The sequence below is a fragment of the Mauremys mutica genome, chromosome 1, assembly GCF_020497125.1.
Source record: "Mauremys mutica isolate MM-2020 ecotype Southern chromosome 1, ASM2049712v1, whole genome shotgun sequence".
NCBI lineage: Eukaryota > Metazoa > Chordata > Testudines > Geoemydidae > Mauremys > Mauremys mutica.
Genome location: NC_059072.1, coordinates 67,240,705 through 67,263,154, shown reverse-complemented (window position 1 = coordinate 67,263,154; position 22,450 = coordinate 67,240,705). Strand labels below are relative to the sequence as shown.

Genomic DNA, 22,450 nt, shown 5'->3' with positions numbered 1-22,450 from the left:
AGTCTGAGCCCCCTGAAGTCAATGGCAAAACCCTCATTCACAAGAGGACCAGCATTTCACCCATTATGGTCAGTGGGCCATATACAGAGGTACTGTATACAAGGTTGTAAGTTACACATTGGTAAATGAGTCTAAGTTGGTATAACTTACATACTGAAAGTCCAGAAAACTACCCCCTGAATTTAGCCCAATATAAAGAGGATATACACTAAACTCCCATTGACTTAAATTGGGACAGAATTTCCTCCAGTGCCTCCAATCTGTTGATATGCCAACCTCTTAACAAAATAATGCATTCTCTCTTCATATAATTCTGAGTGTTAAATCTTCTGCTGCTACATTGTGTATACACCCTCAGAATGTACCCTGTAGATACAGTGCATTAAATTACACTCTAGTTTGTTTGTATTTGAATTGGGTAGCTACAGTGTAGCAGTAGTCAAGGACTCTTAAGAATCGGAATGCTTTTGTATTTTCACTTGCATTGTAATTGGAAAAGGTATCATTAACTTCTGGATGCACTTTTAGTTGACGTGCACTGCACAACAGCAAGAGTCTCAGACAGATATTTTGTAATTGCCTTTTACAGAAATCAAGAGAAAATGAGGATAACAGATCAGTCATGTATTAATTCAAAAGAAATGCATTGTGCTCTTCTACAGAAGATATTTTGGGGATCCAGGCACATTCTGATAAATACACAAATGATCCACTCCCAGACCCCAAGGGTTTGGAAATTATTTTGAATGGTTTAATAGAACAGACTTCCCAGTTTCCTGCTCAGATGATATCAACCTACTACTTAATACTCTTGTGTCAGCTTTTCCATTCCAAGCACTGGGTGCGTCTCTTGAACTAGGGCACCTGCAGTGACAAGTGATGTTTGAAATGATTAATTTTCTCCTGAAAATGTCCATGTTCTGGTGCTCCACCCTTTGTGCTGCTGAGAAGTTTCTCATTTTCTAAGAAATAATTCCGTCAAGCTGTTAAGTGACAGACTGCATTGGGACAGGTTGGCATGAATAAACACTATTTTGTCCTATTCTTTAATATGAAGTGTAATGAATACCTAATGACATTTATTTCTTAATAGAAAATTGTAATTATAGCTGATCCAAAATACTTTTAAGGAAAGATTTTTCAATTGCAGAATAAAATACTCAGTGCTGCTAGACAAACACTAGAATTTCACTGTAAGAGGCCTAGAAAATGCTAGACACGGGTGGCCAACCTGCAGCTCTTCAGAAGTTAATATGCAGCTCCTTGTATAGGCACCGACTCTGGGGCTGGAGCTACAGGCGCCAACTTTCCAGTGCGCCAGGGGATGCTCACTGCTCAACCCCTGGCTCTGCCACAGGCCCTGCCCCTTCCCACCCTCTCCCCTGAGCCTGCCATGCCCTCACTCCTCCCCCGCCCCCCAGAGCCTCCTGCGTGCCATGAAACAGGTGATTGGGAGGTGCGGGGAGGGAGGGGGAGGTGCTGATCAGCGGGGCTGTCGGTGGGTGGGAGACGCTGGGAGATGGGGGGGGGAAGCTGATGGGGGGGGGGCTTCTGACATATTACTGTGGCTCTTTGGCAATGTACATTGGTAAATTCTGGCTCCTTCTCATGCTCAAGTTGGCCACCCCCGTGCTAGGAGTTTTACAATGATATTTTAAAGTATCCCCAAGTTCAAAGACAGTAATTTTTTTAAACTTAAATTTAAATCAAGTGAACAAAGTGCTTCCTTGTGCCAGTGTATAAACAGATGCCATCAGAGGTGATGCCTGGGGGAAGGCAACTGGAGTCATGTGACCCCCCGATTTGCTGCTTGGCTTGTACTGAGCATGCTAACATGGACTGAGCATGCTTAGTAACACAGCTGAAGCTGGCTTCCTTCACTCTACCCCCCTTTCCCCCATCGTCAGGCACGGGTTGTCTCTGGATGCCATGAAACAATTTCTTTTGAAGCTGAAAATCCTCAGTCTCCCTTAAGCTTTTACTGCAGTTCTGACATTGATTGTGTTCTATCGTTATTTCTCCGATCCTGCTCCCTTTTAAAGTCAATAGGACTGTGAGCAGGCTCTAAAAGAGTCAGAATTTTTTTAGTGGGAGGAAAAAAACATTTCAGCACAGATGCATCAAAGCAGTTTTTTATGTTCACCTGAATCAATAAATCAATCTGGGTACAGTCAACTATACCCTGATATGTAAGCAGTGTTCAGTATAGGGTTGCCAACCCTCCAGGATTGTCCTGGAGTCCCCAGGAATGAAAAATAAATCTTTAATTAAAGATTATGTCATGTGAGGAAACCTCCAGGAATACATCCAACCAATATTGACAAATCTGAAGTTGTATCAATATAAAACCTAAATGCATATGAGGTTAGCATTATTGTTGAGCATGTAGGAATGATCACTTTTACATGTGGAATATAATTAAATCTTTACTTTATAGCACTGGAATAGGCTATAAACCATGCATATATTTACATACCTTGAATCAATGAGATATTTTTCCAGTGGGCAATGTGTTGGTACTTTGGAAAGTGATTCAGATGTGATAAAAGATTGTGCATGGTTTACAGGTGTTTTATACAACTGGAATTTTGAACCAATTATAAAATTTGCTGCATGAATAAAGATCCACAATGCATACAATATTTTCCAATTCCACCTTACAATATTAGCCAAATAATGTCAGCTACCCCCAAAACGTATTAATTCCATGAGCAAACAAAGGCAAAATAATTAGGGATAGATGATTCTTAAAAGGTGAGATGTCCCTCCAAAGCTTTGTGAGACTTCTGAGTCTGCAGAATTAAGCAAATAGGTGAACAAATTTCTCTTTTTTGGCTCCTAAAGATCAGTACCATGAAAAGAGCCTTTTGCACATTTCAGAACATCTGTTGAGTAAGGGAGTCAGGACTAGGGACGATATTAAAGAATGTAGTAATCATGTGAAGTATATTGTAAATGATAATATAGCCTGATACCCAGAGGGCTTACAGGCTAAAGGTATACAAAAAAGAGAATGGAGAAAAAAGAGCATACAAGCCAGGACATATATAGAGTGGGAAGCTTGCATGCTTCATGACAAAAATGGGATACTAGTAATTTCTTAAAGATGGAGAAAGTAGGAGCTTCCCATATGTTGCTGGGGAACATGATAGAAGGCAATGGTAATTTTACCTCCGTAAAGAGTACAAGATGGGGTCCTTTGTTTAAATGCCATTTCCACCTGCAGGCGTTCATAATTATAATACTCAGCGCTTTCATAGCATCTTCTGTATCTCAAAGTGTTTTACAAACTTTAATGAATTTAGCATCACCACCACCCCATAAAATATGTCCGCTGTCAAGACACCAGATCTTGAGTCTTTGCCATTCTTGTCTAAAAGATCACTAACATGGGTAATTTAACTACTCCCACTTGTGAATAACAGAGTAATGCCCACTGCTCCTTAAACAAAGTTGCATAGATACCATATATCCATTTTCTAAACAGTCAATATCTCTGAGTGATTGTTAATGTATGTAACATTATGATTTTCAAATAGTGGTCACTTAGTTGATTGGAATAATAAAAGGGATCTTAATAAAATAGTTAGTGATCCATTAATATCTGGGGAAATTCAGCATGAAAAATATTTAAACAGCCTGGAGGCTGAGTCTTCTTCTAAGAGCATTTTTAGGGTAAAGGTCAGGCTGCATCAGGATCATAGGCATTGTGAAAGCTAAAGGAAGTGGGTGTTTTTCCAAAGCCATGTAGCCTAAGGCGTTTGTGGAAATGGCTAATAATCACTCTGTACTGAAAAGGAATGGGAGGTTTCCTGTCCTCATGTGGTTAAGGGAAAGAAAAAAAAATCTCTACGTGAAGAGGTTTGGGAAGGCAAACAGAGACATTTCTAACACAGGCTAACTAGGGTTCATTTTACTCTCTGAACACACGAAATGAGAAAGCCTTCCTGCTTGTACTGTAGCCTGAACTGAAGGACATAAATGCAGTTTCATATTCTGAGAAGTATATTTTATAAAACATGGTCCTAAACCCTGCTGTGGCTCCAAGCAACGGATTCCCATTGATTTCAGTGGGAGTTAAGCATATAGCATGTACAGGATCAGGCCCACTGTCCCTTTTGTTTTATATGAAGATATAGAGTAGAACCCCAAATGCAATGCTGTGAGAATACTAGCTTTTACCAACAGATGAAATAACATATATATGCTGGTTCCACAATTCAACATGCATATACCTTTTTACTCCACCCACTAATCATCTCTCCAGGAACTATTTGATTAGATATCTACTGTTAGATTAGCTGCTAGGCAGTTACAGTGTGGGCTCCTATGCACCTTCCTTCCTGTGTCTTTTTGTGAGAGGACTGTTGAGTGGATCTATGTAACTGAGAAAATTCTGGCCCCAGTTCAAACTCCCCTAGGGTGAAGAGATTCCCCATGAGCACATCTCCATGGTGCACAAGAGATTTAAAATTCCCTGTTTGGGGACTTAGCATCCCATCAGCCCTGTGCTCAACAGAATTGCTTCTGTCCCAGGCCAGCTAGAACCCTCAAAGGCCATGGAGGAAGCTGGGAATAGGAGTTGCCCCAAAATATTAGGCAATTGAAGGAAAATGTTCTTATAGTTTGGCTGTACATGTCTCCAGATACAAGACACCTATTCAAACGAAATGTTTGTATGTTGAGTTACAGTGAACATTCCTTCTATACAAAAAGACAATTCACCCTGTGCAGAAGGATCAACACAATGCCTTTGCCTGATTTAAGGCTCACTTAAAAGCCCTCAGAACACAGGTGTTAATTGGACTTACATGATGTTTAGGCATTTTGTACACCATCTGTCTAGGAGTGAATTTCACCAAAAAGTGCAAAATGCCAAGATAATGGTAGATTATTTTACTCCAACTAGTCTTTGATTTACTTCTGCAATTCTCAGTAGAAATCTCCTCTTTGTGATTTTCTTTTCAATTTCCATCTTTCTGGCCTCTTAGATCCGCTAAGCAGAGTGTGTTTGAAACCAAAGAATCCAGCTGACTCCCTGAGCACCTACATAAATGCTAACTACATTAGGGTAAGTAAACACACATTCTTTGTGTGCTCCTGAGACAGTATTCTGTTTTCCAGCTGAATAGTTGATTCTGTTAGCGCTCCACTCTCCTTTTATTTCTGTCGACTTCACCTCGTATGATATAAGGATAAAGTCTACCCTACCTCTCTGTCACTATTGGTGGTCCCAATGGGGTGTTTATAATAAAGCACCCAAGACTTATGTACATATTTAACCTATAGTCACATAGGACATAGCTCTAGAAGGGACCTCCTGTCATTAAGTCCAGTCCAATCCTGTTACAACCAGCCCCATTATATAATCCCATTAATAAATTTAGCATCAAGCTCCATCTTAAAACTAGTTAGGTTGTTTGCCCCCACTTCTCCTAATGGGAAGTTGTTCCAGAACCTCACTCCACTCCACTCCATAAAGGAAGTAATTCTGCTTTTTTTAAATAGCAATACATAACTATATACACATATATATACACACACACACACCTTCCTCACTTTACATCAGTACTGTCAAGGCTTTGCATCACAGACATCATTATAGTTAAGGAGAATGATTCCATTTAAAGAGCATCAATACAGCTTTTAAATCAACAAGAGAAATTAGGACATGTATTGAGTCATGTGAGGTATTTCTTCCCTCCAGGGGATAAAGTAGCATGGTGCTTCATATTACTGACACTGGTAACACTGTCAATAATTTCAAAAAAATGTAACAGTGAGTAAATTAAATTTCACATGAACTTACAGTATATTGTAAAGCACCTTAGACACTTCAGTATTCTCAACTGTCTGAACATTCTGACACACCTGTCATTGACAAGAGATGTTGGGGCAGGGCTGCCCAGAGGATTCAGGGAGCCTGGCAGAAGGACCTCCCACCACGGGTCTTCGGGGCACTTCGGCGGTGGGTCCCAGGGCAGAAGGACCCCCTGCCGCTGAATTGCTGCCAAAGACCCGGAGCAGAAGAAGCTCTGGGTGCCCGGGCCCCACGAAAGTTTTCCAGGGCCCCCGGAGTGAGAGAAGGACCCCGCTGCAGGGCCCCCGAAAAACTCTCACGGGGGCCCCGAAAAACTCACGGGGGCCCCTGCGGGGCCCAGGGCCTGGGGCAAATTGCCCCACTTGCCCCCTTCCTGGGCGGCCTTGTATCGGGGCATATCACTCAATACAGCTATGATAATTTATACCAGCTGAGGATCTGCCGCATTGTTCTGTCTAATGGGTAAGTCAATGGATTGCTCCATTCATTGTCCCTGCAGTTGTGGAAATGGTTTCACTGAAGAGAGAAAGAAAGTTACAATCTCTGGCTCTGCCAATCATTTTATTCTTTAATAATTCATTCCTTTTTGAGGTTGCCGCAGCCTTCTCTGGCCAACAAGGTCAAAAGAACTCCTTTTTGGGGCTGGACCCAAGTTCAGTGTACAAGTTCACAAGTTTTTCTTTTCACATGATAAAGATGAATACAGGCATGACTCATTCATTTCCCCACTCACTCCTTCTTTCCTTTGCTTGCTTATAATTTTCAGTCTCTCTCAAGGTTCGCGCTATTCTGACAGAATGTCCCACATATAAGGTCTCAGAAGCATTTTCTACTTAGCAAGTATAAATTGGAGCTTCTGAGTGTGTAAAGATTTATGTATTCAAAATCTCTTTTCCCTTCATAAATCTTCATGGTACTACTTAGTTTCGTATTTCTATTCTGTTCTCTCTCATTTGTTTTTTTTTTATGGCCTGTTGCTAACAAAATCATCCTTTGAATATGGCAGAAATACTAACAGGTAGAGCTGGCCAGAAAAGGGAATTTCCATTGTGTGGGAAATTCTGCAGTGTCAGTGTTTCATTCTGCATCAGCACAAAATATTTACATTGAGGAATTTCATGTGAAATCTGTTTTGGGACTGGGCAACAGGGAAGCTCGCCATTTGCCCAGCAAGGTGACCAAGCAGTCTGGGAGTTGGGCAGCCAAGGAGTCAAGCAACCAGGGAGCCAGCCACCTAGGGAGCCAAGCAGAGAGAGGCAGCCCAGCTACCAGGAAGGGAGCCAACAAGTTGAGCAGATGGAGAGACATCTACCAGGGAGCCAAACAAGGAACTTGACAAGTTGGGCAGCCAAGCAGGCAAGTCAGGAAACCAGGGAGCTGGGCAGGCTGGCAGGAAACCAGACAGGCAGGGAAGTTTCAACAAAATCAGCACATTGCAGTGGAATATTTTGGTTACATCAGATTAAAATTTTCCAGCAGAAAACTCTTCCACTGGACAATTTTTGACCAGCTGTACCGGGCCATGCAGGCTTTCAGTTTTAATTTATCTTGTGGTCTAGAGTCCCATGTCTTTCTTCAGAACTTTCACCTAAGGTCTCTGTGCATGGGATGACTTTAAATCAAATACTTCTGTGTCTGTTTCTAAACCAGGGTTACGGTGGCAAGGAGAAGTCCTTCATTGCAACTCAGGGTCCCATGATTAATACCGTGAATGATTTCTGGCAGATGGTTTGGCAGGAAGACAGCCCTGTCATTGTTATGATCACAAAGCTGAAAGAAAAAAATGAGGTATGATCTCAACTGGCTAACTCAAGAAATTACTCCAGTGGTTGTATTGTAAATGAAACTGGCTATACATCTCACAGTATATAAGGTCATTTGTGGAAAGAACCTCATAGTAGATATGATACCTGCAGATAACCAGCTCTTAAATGTTATGGTGATGGTCACTATGGAAAAACCTAAGATAGCTAATTAGATATAGCATTATATAGCAATCTCAAGAGATGCACAGAGCATATCCCAGCATATACATGGAGGCTGAGAGGCGGCGATTATGAGAAACACTCCATATATTGTTAGGTAGCATTTATACATTTGGGATCATTACCTGTTACATTTTTATTGTATATAGAATATTTTCTTCTTTTGGATGCTGTAATGTCCAGGGAAGATTCCACCTCTATGTTCCAGACCTGCACTTTGGAACAAACAAAACAACTCCTAAAGAATCCATCCCAGGTTTTACAAAACAACCTAGTTCATGCTGACAAATACATTTTGGGAGCATTTAGTCAATAGTAGCGTCACATCTAGCCAGTATGAAAATATATAGTTCCTTACATTAACACTGAAAATATGTGACCATTACTCATTATTTGCTAAAGCCAGATAAGGCCTGTTATAATTTCATTGACTTTTGGATGGACTCCCACCTACCTATTTTATTAGCTTTATTTAATGCTTGTACAAACTGATGCCAGGTTCTCCATCAAGGTACAAGAACACAAATCAACTGCTTAAGGCACTGAGGGTGAAAATCACCTTTGTGCAGAGGACCAGCACAAAGTATGTGCATCACTTAAGTTCTATTTAATCCTATTTTAAAAGCTTAAATGAGACATAAGTGGTGCACAGGCCTTCTATATGGAGTGAATTTCACCCTGAGAGTGTGGGGCCTTTAACTGTGGCTGGTCTCTGGTTGAGGGGATATAGGTGGGAAGAAGGCTGATGATACCTTCCCTTCTACATGTACCCCCCCAATCTGGCCCTTTTTCTCTCTGAGTTTGGAGTTGAGCATACAGTGTTTATAACATATCAAACAGGGAAGTTATATAACGTAGGTCTGTGCTGTAAATATCCCACGTTTCCACACCAGGCCCCATTTTGATACTATAGACCAGCCAAACCAATGTCTGGGTAACTTTCATTATCGGAATATTTTTGAAAACTAGCCCCAATAACAGAATAGCAAATATTTGACTAAGGAAATACTGGATTTTTAAACACTTACTTCTAACACTGTGTGAGAAGAATGACTTGAAAGGAATGTCTAATGGTTTCCAACATATCAGGAAACCCTGTGTTTACCTGAATTGCTCAGGCCCGCCACACTAGTGTTTATCAGCATTGTTGTGGACTGACAGTGGTAATTTCCTCCTAATAAAAGAGGGTGAGACATCTTTAGTGTTCCCAGGCTACTTGGAGAAGGTCTGTGTTTACATGAACTGTTCTGACATTCTAATGAACAACTCTGGGAAGAAATGTTAAGAACTGCCTGATGATTGTAAGCTGAATTGTTCGGGATTTTACTTACTACACAGAAGAAAACAATATATTAACTTTTTTTAGTAAAATATTTACTGCCTGCAAAGAAGACAAAATAGCTGCTATCCAACAAAATAGCATTGTAATTTTTTGCCCCTTTGTTCTCTGCAGCGTACCCATCATTTTCAGGGAGGTTTGTTTATAAAACACACAGATGTTCAAAAGCAGCATCCCCCATCTCTTTCAGCCTTCCAATATGCAAATCTTGTATGTAGGCCCCATTCCTCCTGTGCTGAATAACATTACGCTGAACGTGAGCATTTCTGCTGTGAAAAGTCAGGGCTCAGAAGCTTTCAGGAGTCTTCATTACTGCTTGTGGTGGGTGATCCAGGCTATGCATATTACAGTACAAATGTAGGGTTTTATTAAGAACTGTTTGTTCTGTCAGTGAAGTTTTTTTCCCCCACTACGTACCATGTACAGTCAACCCAGGCTTCCTTAGGGCCAGTTTCTGTCAGCCTTATTCATGTGACATCACTCCCTGGGACATCTTGTAGCATAAGGTGCTACTTTACATAAGTAACAGAGGCAGAATCAGGCCCTCACTTAACAATATAGGGACAAAGTTTCTGCTGTCAGCATGCCTCCATTGACTTCAGTGCAGTTATTCCAGTAGATAATTTGGCCCATTTTACTCTATATGTATTTGTTGCACCTTTTGTGTTTATCACAATTTAAGTTGGTTTTAAGAAGCTGCTGCTATCAGAAATACGTATAAAGGTTGTGAGTGAGGGGGTGGGAAAAGGAGGAAAGGTATAGAGCTAGTTGTAAAGCTCAGAGTCTCCCACCATGTATAAGTACTGCAGAAGTGGATTGAAAATAGAGGGAGATTTTTAGAAGTGCCTAAGAGAATTAGGAGCACCAGTTCCATGGAAAGGAATGGCACTTGTGTTTCTAGTAATCTTAGACACTTTTGAAAATCTCACTTGTAATTATTAATGTGATGACTGCAAAACCCACTCATTCCCAGACACATGTTTAGAAAGCATTTAAATAGGTGGGCGCCTATAAAGGAAAATTAAAAAGAGGCCAATATGAATGGCAAGGAGCAGATACAATATCTCTAGGAAAAGTGATGGGTTCCGTAGGGTTTTATAACTCAATGGAGGACCAGATAACTCCTCTCTCTCCCCATACACAAACACAGTAGCCGTATCCAATACACAAACAGTTTTCTCAGCCCGGAAATAAGATTATGAAGTTGTTTGAATGACCCAGAGGGTGGTTTTCAAACAGCTTTCAAGAATACTTGTCCTAATCAAGATGAGTACTTTGAAAACTTGTGGTCCAGTTTTCTTGCCATGTGCAATTGTAGGCATCGGGCAATTTCCCTTCTTTCATGTTTGCATACCTGTGGAGTTTCTGCAAGAAGACAATCTCTGTCCCCACTTGTTTTCTATATCATCCATTTGTTGCAATACATTCCAAAATATGATCATTTCTCTGGTATCTGACTTTTTGGAAGTGCCTGAACCATTTGATCCTAGCTCTGTTTTCAGGTCTTTTTGTTACCGCCATGACAAGGAGTATTTTCAGAACTGACATGGAGACTATTAAAATTAAGCTATTATATTTTACTAAATGTAGATGAGATATTAACTGAGGATTGTTTTAATTACCAATCCAATTGCATTGTCCACAGAGTGCAAGCTGCCAATTACTGTGCTGGTAAAGAGTCAAGATAAACACTTATAAGGAGTTCCCGAAGTCTTTGGAGAGCAGCACACAGTATTCTCATTTATCAAGAAGGTTCAGAAGCTGACTGCACCATTGTTGATAGCCAGGGTGCAACTGCATATTTAGACTTTTTGTTTCCCATATTAACAATGAAAACTAAACTCCCAGGGAGGAGCATGCCTTTCAGATCGCATAGTTGATAGTGGCCATGTGTCACATGGTGTGGCTGCTGAATTTTTTAACGTTTTTTTCTTATAAATTTTTCTTATAAATTAGGGTGTTTTCTTGCCTTTCTTGGTATCTTCAGAGAGACAGAGCATTTAAGAGGTATGGTAGCTCTGCAAGTCTTACAGTGCAACTGATGATTCTTCTTTGAATGAAACCAGTCAAATTACTCAGTGCAATTTCAGTTACACAAAGTGTGCCTTCCACACATCTCACATTCTTAAGGTAATGAGCATTTCTTTTTAGAAGAACATTTATGCTCCAGAGTGTTTCCATTCAGCTCAATGAGCTATTGAGTTATAAGGTACACCAGAAATTTAAAGTTTCTTACCTGATGGTCAAGTCTTGCATTTCACTGTAATGTTTAAATTGAACTATACTATTTTTTTCCAGTTTTAGCAGACTATACTACAGATTGTATTTCATGGTAATGAGTGACATTAAAGCAATGATTTTGTTTTGCTGTGCAATGAGGGCGGTTAAGTAGCAGCTATCTGAATATACATTGTTCTTTGAATCAGGAGTTGCTGGTGACAGTAGAAAAAGTTCCTCGTGTGGGTTTCTATGGATCTAGGATAGTTTGTTCTATGGCTCAGGGTTTTTTTCTGTGTATTGGATACTAAAATGTTTTTTGTAAATTTAATGTGATCTGTATTTGAAATGAATTGTAGCTATGCTGCAGGTAAACATGGTATTCCACCAGAGAGTTTGATTTGTTAGTACTATCTGTTTCTGCATCTGCCTTTGAACAGATGCTTGGCAAGTACATTTCTGGAAGAGAATATCACTTTACTAGTTCAATAAGAATGCTCTATATTTATAGGTTTATTCAAGCATTTTAGGTACGAGAATAACCTTTTTATTTTCATTGCAGCTCAGAAATTGAATAGACACTTCTTTCTTAGGCTTCAGTTTATCAAAGTGCTTAAACATGGATTTAAGCCTGTGTTTAGGTGCTTTGGTGCATCAGGACCCTAGATAGTAAATAAGGATACAATTCTTATGTGGGAATGGGAGAAATTCTGAGTCCTTTACTCAGTTTCAGTCCTCACACAGGCAAAAGTTCCATTTAGGACTTTTGCCTGAAGAGAAACTAAGTAATGGCTTCAGGATTTTACTCTGTACATTTATACAAATGTACCTGCAGAAATCCACCTTGGATTTTGAATTTATCTTTTGTGTAAAATAGTTTTCTTCAGTCAAACTTAGTTGAATTTTTAAGCATAAAATACTATTCAAAGTGTTCAGTATAATGGATTAAGATTTTAAAGGCTAGTTTTCAAAAGTAGCCTCTGATTTTGGATACTTCTGTTTTTGGATGCTCAACTTGAGACAGGTTGGGCCTGATTTACACAGATGCTTCAACTGGATTTGTGGCCGCTCAGCATATTCTAAAACTTAGACCCTAAAACATTCATCAGGATGCCTGCAACCTGTTACTCATGAATGTTTCTGACATTCACAATATGTGAATATCACCTTGATTGCTTCAATATGTGCTTTTCAGACAGATACTGTTCTGATAAGAATCTGATATCAGTATCATCAAGTCATAGGTGGCATATAATGGAGGACAAAGGATGCTAAGCCTCCCCAAACCTCATGCTGCTGCAGGGGGGAGGCATGGCCAATTTGGTGGCCCCTGAAAAATCTCCCCCGCCATGCCCCCCAGGCTGGAGGAGCTCTCACTCACCACCACAGCTCTGGAGCTGCAGCAGGGGCACAGAGCTTTCCTGGTCTCAGGGCGGCAGAGGAGGAGGAGCGAGTGGGGGGCAGGCAGAGCTTCAGGGGGAAAGATGTGGAGTGGGGGTGGAACGGGGCCGGGGCCATGTGTGGAATAGGGAGGGGCCATAGGGGAAGGGGTGGAATGGGGTGGGGCCATGGGCAAGGCTGGGGGCAGAAGGGGTGGAATGGGGGAGGGGATCAGTTTCCAGCCAGGGCCTAGAGCTCTGCCGCTGTCCCAGCCAAGGCTGAGAGCTCGACCCTGGCTGGGGCCAAGCTCTCAGCTCCGCCACCCCCCCGGCCCCAATCGAGCTCTCAGGCCTCCCCACACCCCGGGGCCATGGCAGGGAGAGGGGCCAAGCTCTGAGCCCCATGCCCTGGTCAGAGCCATGTGGCGGGGGGCTGAGAGCAGCGTGGGTGCAGGCGCCTCGGCCGGAAGAGGCGGGCAGGGGGTTGGCCTTCCCAAGGGGAAGCTTCACCTGTCCCTGCATCAAGTAATTAGTTTCCGGATTCACCCTGATATTTCCTTTTCAGAAATGTGTGCTCTATTGGCCAGAAAAGAGAGGAATCTATGGGAAAGTTGAAGTCCTCGTTAACGATGTGCAAGAGTGTGAGAACTATACGGTCCGCAACCTTACATTAAAGGTAATGATCTGTGGCTGTTATGGGGAAACGTTCCAATAGCCATAATACTTCACTGTTGAATGTTCAATGAAATTGAAAGCCAATACATTTAAAACTGAAAAAGGCACCGTTTTCCACTATTCAGAACTAACCGATGGGACTCACTCCCACAAGGTATAATTGAGACCTAGGATCTGATGCAGTTGTACTAAGGCCATTTTACATCACTCTGGCAGTGTAAAGGGGCCTTAAAGTTACACCCACTTAAGTTACACTCACTTTAAGGCACTTTTACACTGTCAGAGCAATCAGGGTTGTCACCTTTCTAACTGCAGGTATCCAGACCCTTGAGGACTCACCCTTTCTCCGCCTCTTCCCTTGAGGCCCTTCCCCTTCCCTGCCACTTCACTCGAGGCCCCACCCCTGCCCCACCTCTTCCCCAAGGCCCCGCCCCCAATATTCACTCCTCTCCCCCCCTCCTCCTCCTGTCGCTAGCTGGATCGTCTTCACCTCCCTTCTCCCACCCCCAACGGGGCTCCCTCTGCTTGGGGCTGGGACAGGAGCTATTGCAGCCTGACAGGGAGCCTGCCTGCAGGCAGAAGGTGGCCCTGGCTGAGGAGGGGCTGGTGCAGTTTAATGACCCAGCACCCCTGCCCGGCAGTAACTGGGCTTTTGGTGTCTGACTGGACACTGCCAGGTCCCCTTTTTGACCAGACTTTCCAGTTGAAAACTGGGCACCTGGCAACGCTAAGAGCAATGTAAAGGGAATTTAGTTTAAGTGAGAGTCGGGGCCCCAGGATTTAACAGGATTCAGAGAAGGATTAGATATTTATATGGATGATGAGAACACCCACAGTGCATTAGATAAGATAAAAATATAAGCAATATAAACTTGATGCCTCAGGGCATAAGCCAAAGAGTATCTGTCTGGAGTTAGGAAGAAACTCCTCCTATGAGCAAGTTATTCCATAATTCTCCACAATAAGGTTCCTTCATCTGCTTCTGAAGCATGTGGTAGTAGCCACTGTTAGAAACAGAATGCTGGACAAGATGGGCTACTAGTCTAATCCAGTAAAGTGGTTCCTGTGTTCATATATCTAAGGTGTTGTAATTCTAATGTAAGACCTGCATCAAAACTTATGATAAGGTCTTTTAGCAGATAGTGAACAAATTAAACAATGTCAAGAATATGAATACAATTTAAAGGCCAAATTCTCTGGCCTTACTCCATTCCTATTGCTGCACTCCTCCTTCTATGCCAGCCCCTCTGTTCACATCCCACTGTGCAGAGGGCAGAGAGAAGGTCTGGCCAGAGTGCATTACACTCTGGCAATCCCCAGCTGATAATAAGGACCCATGGTGATCCTAACCACCTGGTGTAAATAGGAGCAGAAAAGAATCTGGGCCTGAGTATCTTGTTTCACCATATCAAGATATGTGATTTATCAGCAGTTGGATTCCCCAAATAATCACTGGTATTCAGTTTGATAATGTATGTAAATGGGCCAAATTCTGCCTTCATACATGCATGTGTCTAAAGTTTATCATATTGAGAGAAATAAAATTAATTGCAAAATTGTTCTTCACAAGTGTATAAGTGATATCTTTACATTATTTCCAGCAAGGGAGTCAGTCCCAAAATGTGAAACACTATTGGTACACATCCTGGCCGGATCACAAAACCCCAGGTAGTGCTCAGCCTCTTTTGCAGCTTATGCTGGATGTGGAAGAGGACAGGATGGCATCAGCTGGCAGAGGGCCTGTAATTGTGCACTGCAGGTAATCTACTACAGTTTTCTTAAAAGAATTACTGCAAAACTCAATGGCTTGGAATTCTTATAGTAGGGCTACAGACATAGGTGCTGGAACTAGGGGAGCATTGGCTTGAAGTAGTAATAATAACCCAAATACATGGTTTCCACCTTCAGCACCCCCACTATAAAAATTGCTCCAGCACTGCTGGCTACAGAAAAGGCCCTCAGATCACAAGGCCCTTTCCTATTCAAATAAGGTCATTCTGGAAGTGGTTAAGAGAAAGTTCCACAATGCTTTTACTAAATTCTGGTTGAACTGTTCGTTTGCATTGATATTTTTTTTAGAAATTTAGCCATATTTTGGTAGTGGATAGTTCCTGAACCAATCCTGATTTCTGCTAATGAATTAGGTAAGGGTTTGAAAGACAGTTGTGAGGAATAGTTTTCAGTCTGTGTTCCATATTGTTCACTGTTCACTTTAGCTATTTGTTGTCCATTGTTCATGTTGTATGATTAGTCACATGTTCTGCCCATAATTGGATGCCTGAAACTTTTTAAACCGGAGAATAATGAATCACAAACTTGAGGTAAAATTTTTCAGATGATTACACATTAGTACTAAAATTCATGATCATTCTGGGGTTTGTGAACATTTTCACAGCTGCTTGGCAGTTGGCTAAATAATCACAACCCATTAATAGTGTTACCCCACAAATCATAGTGAACCAAATGCTGCCCATTTTGTTCATCAGAATTCAGTCAGTTCTGTTAATCATCTATCATTTTACTCTGTGTGCTGTAGTGAACTAAATTGTACATTATGAAATAGTAGTAGGTGATTTCAAATTTGTTATATTATTTGAAAAAGGTGTTAGGAAATGATTATTTCCTTGCTTGTTTTTTCTTATAATCATGGTGATATAAAGTATTTTTTGCTAGACATTGGTCAAACCAGAACTTTTATTCTAAAACTACGTCTATTAGCTCCACATTTCTGGGATTTGGATAAATGGGATTCAGAGATTTGAACAACCCCTCGTTATGCCAAACCAAATCCAAGGAGATGTTCCAAAACCACAACCACCCCAATTTTGCCCATCTCTCTTTACTATTTTGTTGTGTTTTGTTTTCTTAAGCAATCCACAAATCGTTGTATGAACTTCTAGGTTCCCATTTATGCAGTAATGCTTTTTCATGAGGAGGGGCACAATGGAACTTGGTGTCATTCGGAAGTAAATAACATGATAGGGGGGTCTGAAATCCCGGCGTCCCTAATAAAATGAACATGATGCTGTAGTGACAGTGTCATACTCCCTCTTCTAGCAACATACTTTCCCACATATTAATCTTCTGATTTGTGGGCTAGAGGTATCCAGATCTCACAAAACTATCAAATTTGGGGCTGTTTGCCTGGGATACGTATGTGCAGCTCTCATGTATTTCAGTGGCAGCATTGCATGCTCACCTGAGGACAAAACATGACCCTCAACCTGGCGCAGAAAGGCTATAAAAATCTTTTTATGTTTTTTAATTATTATCAAAATTGCACCAAAAAAATACATTTGAAAAGTAAAATGGAAAAAAAATCACCTACAAATGCTGGCTGCTGTCCCATTTGCTTCAATAGCATGTCCATTCAGGGCATTATGTGTAAGAAAGAATATAATCCATCTCACCTTCCAGCAGCAGAGTTATTTCTGTAGTGCTAAGAGGAGAAAAAGGAATACACATTTATTTTTTGTCGTTTAAATCATCAGATGTGACTCTGACTACACAGAGAGAGAGCAGATCCACTAAGTATGAAAGTTTGTTTTATACAGCCAGTTTTCGAGTAGTATTGCACTTTAAAGGTACAGAAGCTTCCTCTGTCATTTGAAGTGCCCATCCAAATCTTATACTAGTCTATGACTCACACACCATCTTTTGTATGTGTAGCCTAGTACATCCAAATAAGCTAGTGTGTTTTGGCCTCTAGGTGGTCTTGGACCAAATGTATATTTGAATAAACAGACTTCAAATACAAAGTAAGAGATGTATTTTATTGACCAAATAAAGAAAAATAGAGGCATAGGGTTAGATTCTTAGCTGGCATAAATTGATTTAGCTCCATTTAAGTCAATGATGATTTTGATTGCTGAGAATCTGGCCTGTAATGTGCAATACACAAATTACACAAAAGATATCCTCTGCCCTCAGAAGAAGCAACAAATTAATATATAAGGTGCAGGAACTGCCTGGGTAACAAAACTACCTCTACCCATGCTGATGAACCTGACGCTGACATTTTGGGTGCCAAAAAATGCTGTATTCACTCCCTTTGCAGCCAATGCTGAAGCCCATAGCCCCGGCATCTCCCACTCTGTGGGTCTGGAGTCCCTGAGACTCCCGCCCTGCAGCTGAAGCCTAGAGCCCTAAATGTGGGGAGTATGGGGGGCTCTGGGAAATAGTCACTGAGAATTTAAGCCTTGAAATAATTATTCCCAAAAAGCAATAAACACTACTCTCTGGTATTAGAGCCAAAACAAACAAATAATACAGCAATACAGAACATCATAATATACTGCCACAGGCATGCAGCGATAGGTGTCTTAAAAATACCTTTATAAGTAGATCACAAAATTGCCCTGATATATTGTGAGAGGGATATAGGGCAAGTAACAGATTCTCTGTAACTTGAAGTGTTTAAGTCAAGATTTGAGAAAGTCAGTGACTCAGCCAGAGGTTACAGGGTCTGTTACAGGAATGGGTGGGTCAGGTTCTGTGACCTGACATATGCAGGAGGTCAGACTACGTGATTCTGATGGTCCCTTCTGGCCTTAAAGTCTATGAGTGTCAGATTTAGCTTGCATAGTCTGCAGTAAAGTCAGGTAAAAAGATAGGACCTACATTTGCCTGATGCTGGGGAGATGGGAACTTGCCTTTGTCAAATACACTGGAGAATTTATCCAAGAACAGTTAATCCGTGGGAAAATATAAATCCTGTAATGCTACCAGGATGTTAGAGGTAGGGGGATCTGCTGTGAAAGTGCTGACCTATTGGTAGTTTTAATTTATGCACCTCATTTTTAAAGGATTTTGCAATATTTGAAGAGGAGAATGTGTGTGCAGTAACTTGCTTATTTAAGCTAGTTCCTATGCCTTCCCTTGTGTATAAAATATCTCTATCCCATTTTGGACACATTTGTCCAGATGGTATCGGCATTCAAGGATATAGGTTGTCAGCTATGGATCTCAGACTCACCCCAGGAAATCATCTTTTCTGACTACCAGTTTTGCTTCTCACTATCCCCTCACTTTTTGGCTTAGCATCCTTATATGTTTGATATTGCTGACTCCTGGGGTTCCTGAGTCTCAAATACACTCCCATCTTTAATTCTATAGCCAGGAGTCTGAGACTGGGTTCCTCTGCACTGCATAAATATAATCCTAACAACACTCATACTGCAGCCTTTCATCCAAAACACTCAGAACACTACAGACACTAATGGAATTAAGCCTCACAGCACTCCTCTGAGGTACATAGCTGGTATTATGCCCATTAAACAGATGGATAAAATAAGGTAGACAATCATTTAACTACTTAGTGCTTCACTTTATCCATCCCTCCTCCACACTCCCCCCAGACGGAAAACAAGGAGAGAAACATGGCAAGTTGCAGCACTCACTCCCTCTCCCTGCTGCAGGATTGCAGAGCACTTCAGGAGGCTGATAGAGTGGCAGCATGGTTACTGGGCTTGCATACAGCCATGGCTAGTGTGGAGAGAACTGTGGCAGAATCTCTCCAACTGAGCAAGATCCATGGAAATGGGGCTTGGAATACAGATACCCAGCCTCGGCTGCCTGTTGGGGGCAGATTCCTCTGGTCACTCCACATCTCCCCTTGAACTGGAGCAGAGAATATTCAGACTCCTCAGGTCCATTGGAGCTGTATAGGTTTTGCATTACATTGCCCCTCCAAGCACTTTTGTGCAGAGTGAAAACATATGGGCCTCACAAACTAACCTCAACTATTTATCTGCTGCAGCTCTGTGAGCGTTCATTTTCTAGCAGAAAAGGTGAGTTAGTCATGCACCTAACCACTGATGAGTCTCTCTTCTGCATGTTGAGTATTTTCAGGTGCATATAGCCAACATCAGAAAAACTTCTTTGAAGGATGCAGGTTGGTATCTGTCAGCTCTGTTCACCTTTGTTTTAATTTAATTTCAGTGCTGGTATAGGAAGAACTGGATGTTTTATTGCTACTGCCATTGGTTGTCACCAATTGAAGGAAGAAGGCGTTGTAGATGCATTAAGCATTGTCTGCCAGCTACGAGTTGATAGGTGAGTTGCGGTGAAACTGTAAGTCAGACAATGAACACAATGTGGCATTTTCAATCCTGGTTTGCCACATTCCGATCTGATATATGTGTCTGTTAACCTCATAGAACAGAAATATTCTGCCTCCTTGTAGGATATGTCCTACATCCTACACGCTGTCTGAAAAACGGTCACAGTTGGGTAAGAAATATACAGATGTCAGGACTTTTCAAGGATTCACCATTCTTAAAGGTGAATTGAAGTGTTTAAATTAGTAAATTATTAACATAACACATGGGGTGTATGGGGGGCCCAGGGCGGGGTAGTACCTCTGATGGGGGGACTTGTCGTACCCCTTCGGGGGTGGTCCGTCCACTTTGGTCCCCACCTGTCACCCAGCTCTCACTTGTGGCTCCAAGTAGCTGCAGCATGCGCAGTGGCCACACCCCAGGCAACGGCTTCGGCAGGCCGGCTAAACCAGGTGAGTGTAACTGATGGGACTCAAACCCTCAGTGAATTAGGGATATGCCGACCTTGCATGCAACGTCAGCTCTGGCGGACTGGGTGAAAAAGATCACTAAGATCCAACAGCCAAGAAGGCGGTTCTGCAACGCTTTGTGGACAGCGAAGGGCTTGACGAGGCACGAAAGACGTCTAGGCCATCCACTGCAACCAAAGAAGTTACCAGTCGTGACGATTTTTCGTACCATTGGTGTCTGGCTTCTAAGGTCGAGAGAGTGGGATTGCTCCCATGCAACGGCTCTGCCACTTAAAAAGCTTTCACGCACAGGTCCTCTGCAAATCATCAAACATCATCATCATACCACCCAAGTCCTGCAGCGATGGGGGAGGGGCAAAGCGACAGGTGGAGGTTACCACTAGGAGTCGTAGTCCCAATCCTGCACGCAGGCGGCCAGTGGATAGGTGGTCGTCCAGCTCTGTACCTGGGGCAGCAGAGTTGCCCGGCAGCATCCCAGGCGTCTGAGCAGCCCTCTTCAGGACAGCACTGCTCACCCTAATAAGGGAGGGGCCTAGAAAAGGTGGCCTAAAAATTGCCTGCCCTACAACAACTGGCCAGCAAGCCGCGGCTGGCAGTTTAACCTAACCGGCGGCCGAAACCAAAAGAAAAAATTGAGGAAACTTACCATTGGTGTATGGAATGTTTGTACCCTCATGGATCGAGAAGCTGTTGCAAGACCTGAGAGAAGGACAGCTCTCATTGCTCGAGAACTAGCCCGCTACAACATCGATATAGCGGCATTAAGTGAAACAAGATTGCCTGGGGAAGGTTCCTTGAGCGAACCAGGAAGTGGTTACACCTTCTTCTGGAAGGGTAAGACTGAGACAGAGGATAGAATACATGGAATTGGTCTGGCAATAAAAACCTCATTGATGCATCAACTCCCAGACCTTCCAGTGGGTATCAATGAAAGATTGCTGAAACTACGCTTCCCACTAAATGCCAAACGTCATGCCACCATCATCAGTGCATATGCACCCACTCTAACATGCTCTGACAACTCAAAAGAACAATACTATGAAGATCTCGACAGACTGATCAAGGCCACATCTGTAACAGACAAACTACTCCTACTTGGAGATTTCAGTGCCCGAATCGGGGCTGACAGCAAGAACTGGAAAGGAGTAATGGGCCACATGGTGTAGGCAAAATGAACAGCAATGGACTACTCTTTTTGAGCTGAAAATGACCTGACCATTACCAACACTCTGTTCCGGCAAGTGGACAAATACAAAACGACGTGGATGCACCCTAGGTCCAAACAGTGGCATCTGATAGATTATGCCATTGTCAGAAGGCGAGACATCTGAGACATACTGATCACCAGAGTAATGCGAGGCGCAGAGTGCTGAACAGATCACAGATTAGTCAGGATGTCTCTTCAACTTCACATCTCTCCCTCTCGGCACAAACGCCCTAAGCATGTGCGACCTGCTTTCAACATAGCCAAACTGAAGGATGCTCAGTGTTTCAACAATTTCCAGAGGAGTCTTGATGACAAACTGACATCCCACGGACAATTGATCGGTACTGTAACCGAAAAGTGGGACCAGTTCAAGCAGATAGTGACTGACACAGCAATAACATCTCTTGGACCAAAGAAAAGAATACATCAGGATTGGTTTGATGAGAACCTAGAAAAAATATGCTCAGCACTGGAAGTAAAGAGAAAAGCCTTTATCAAATGGCAGAATGACCCCTCCTCAGTCTCTAAACGGGACCATTTCAAGTACCTTCAGAGCAAAACACAGAAAGACCTCCATCAGATACAAGACAACTGGTGGGAGAGCAAAGCCAAAGAAATTGAGCACTATGCTGAGACTCACAACTCAAAGATGTTCTTCAGTGCTATTAAGACTGTCTATGGACCTTCTAAACCAAGGACCCACCCCATTGCTCTCATCAGACAACACAACGCTGATTAAAAATAAAGAAGGCATCAACGAAAGATGGTGAGAACAGTTTAGCAACCTTCTCAATAGACGATCAACCGTGAATAATAATGTCCTCAATGAAATTCCACAACAACCTGCTCTGACAGATCTTGTCTTTCCGCCCACTATAGATGAGATTAAGAAAGCTGTTAGCCAGATGAGTTCAGGAAAAGCTCCTGGAAAAGATGGGATACCAGCAGAGATATACAAAGCAGCAGGTCCAGCAGCACTAGCAGCGTTCTACAGCATGATCATCAGCATCTGGGAGGATGAAAACATACCACAGGACCTCCGCGACGCTACTATTGTCTCTCTTTTCAAGAACAAAGGCAGCAAAGCAGAATGTGAAAAATACAGAGGCATATCCCTCCTCTCCGTTGGTGGGAAGATCATCGCCCGCATCATCTTGTACCGCCTAATAGCCAGTATTCCCAAGGCAAATCTACCTGAAAGTCAATGTGGTTTCTGACCTGGCCGGAGCACAGTCGACATGGTGTTTGCTGTCAGACAAATACAAGAGAAGTGCACTGAACAGAATATGCACCTGTAT

General features: G+C 42.3%; 1 protein-coding gene across 4 annotated transcripts in view; it reads left to right on the top strand.

Annotated features, from left to right (window-relative positions):
* PTPRR (protein tyrosine phosphatase receptor type R) overlaps positions 1-22,450 on the top strand; it is a 210,581-nt gene that overhangs the window by 180,694 nt on the left and 7,437 nt on the right. For all 4 annotated transcript variants that reach the window (XM_045010941.1, XM_045012312.1, XM_045011670.1 and 1 more), the window contains 5 exons: positions 4,992-5,071; positions 7,472-7,609; positions 13,307-13,417; positions 15,018-15,175; positions 19,357-19,470. In XM_045010941.1, the coding sequence (XP_044866876.1) occupies positions 4,992-5,071; positions 7,472-7,609; positions 13,307-13,417; positions 15,018-15,175; positions 19,357-19,470 (601 nt within the window). The remainder of the gene's footprint in view (positions 1-4,991; positions 5,072-7,471; positions 7,610-13,306; positions 13,418-15,017; positions 15,176-19,356; positions 19,471-22,450) is intronic.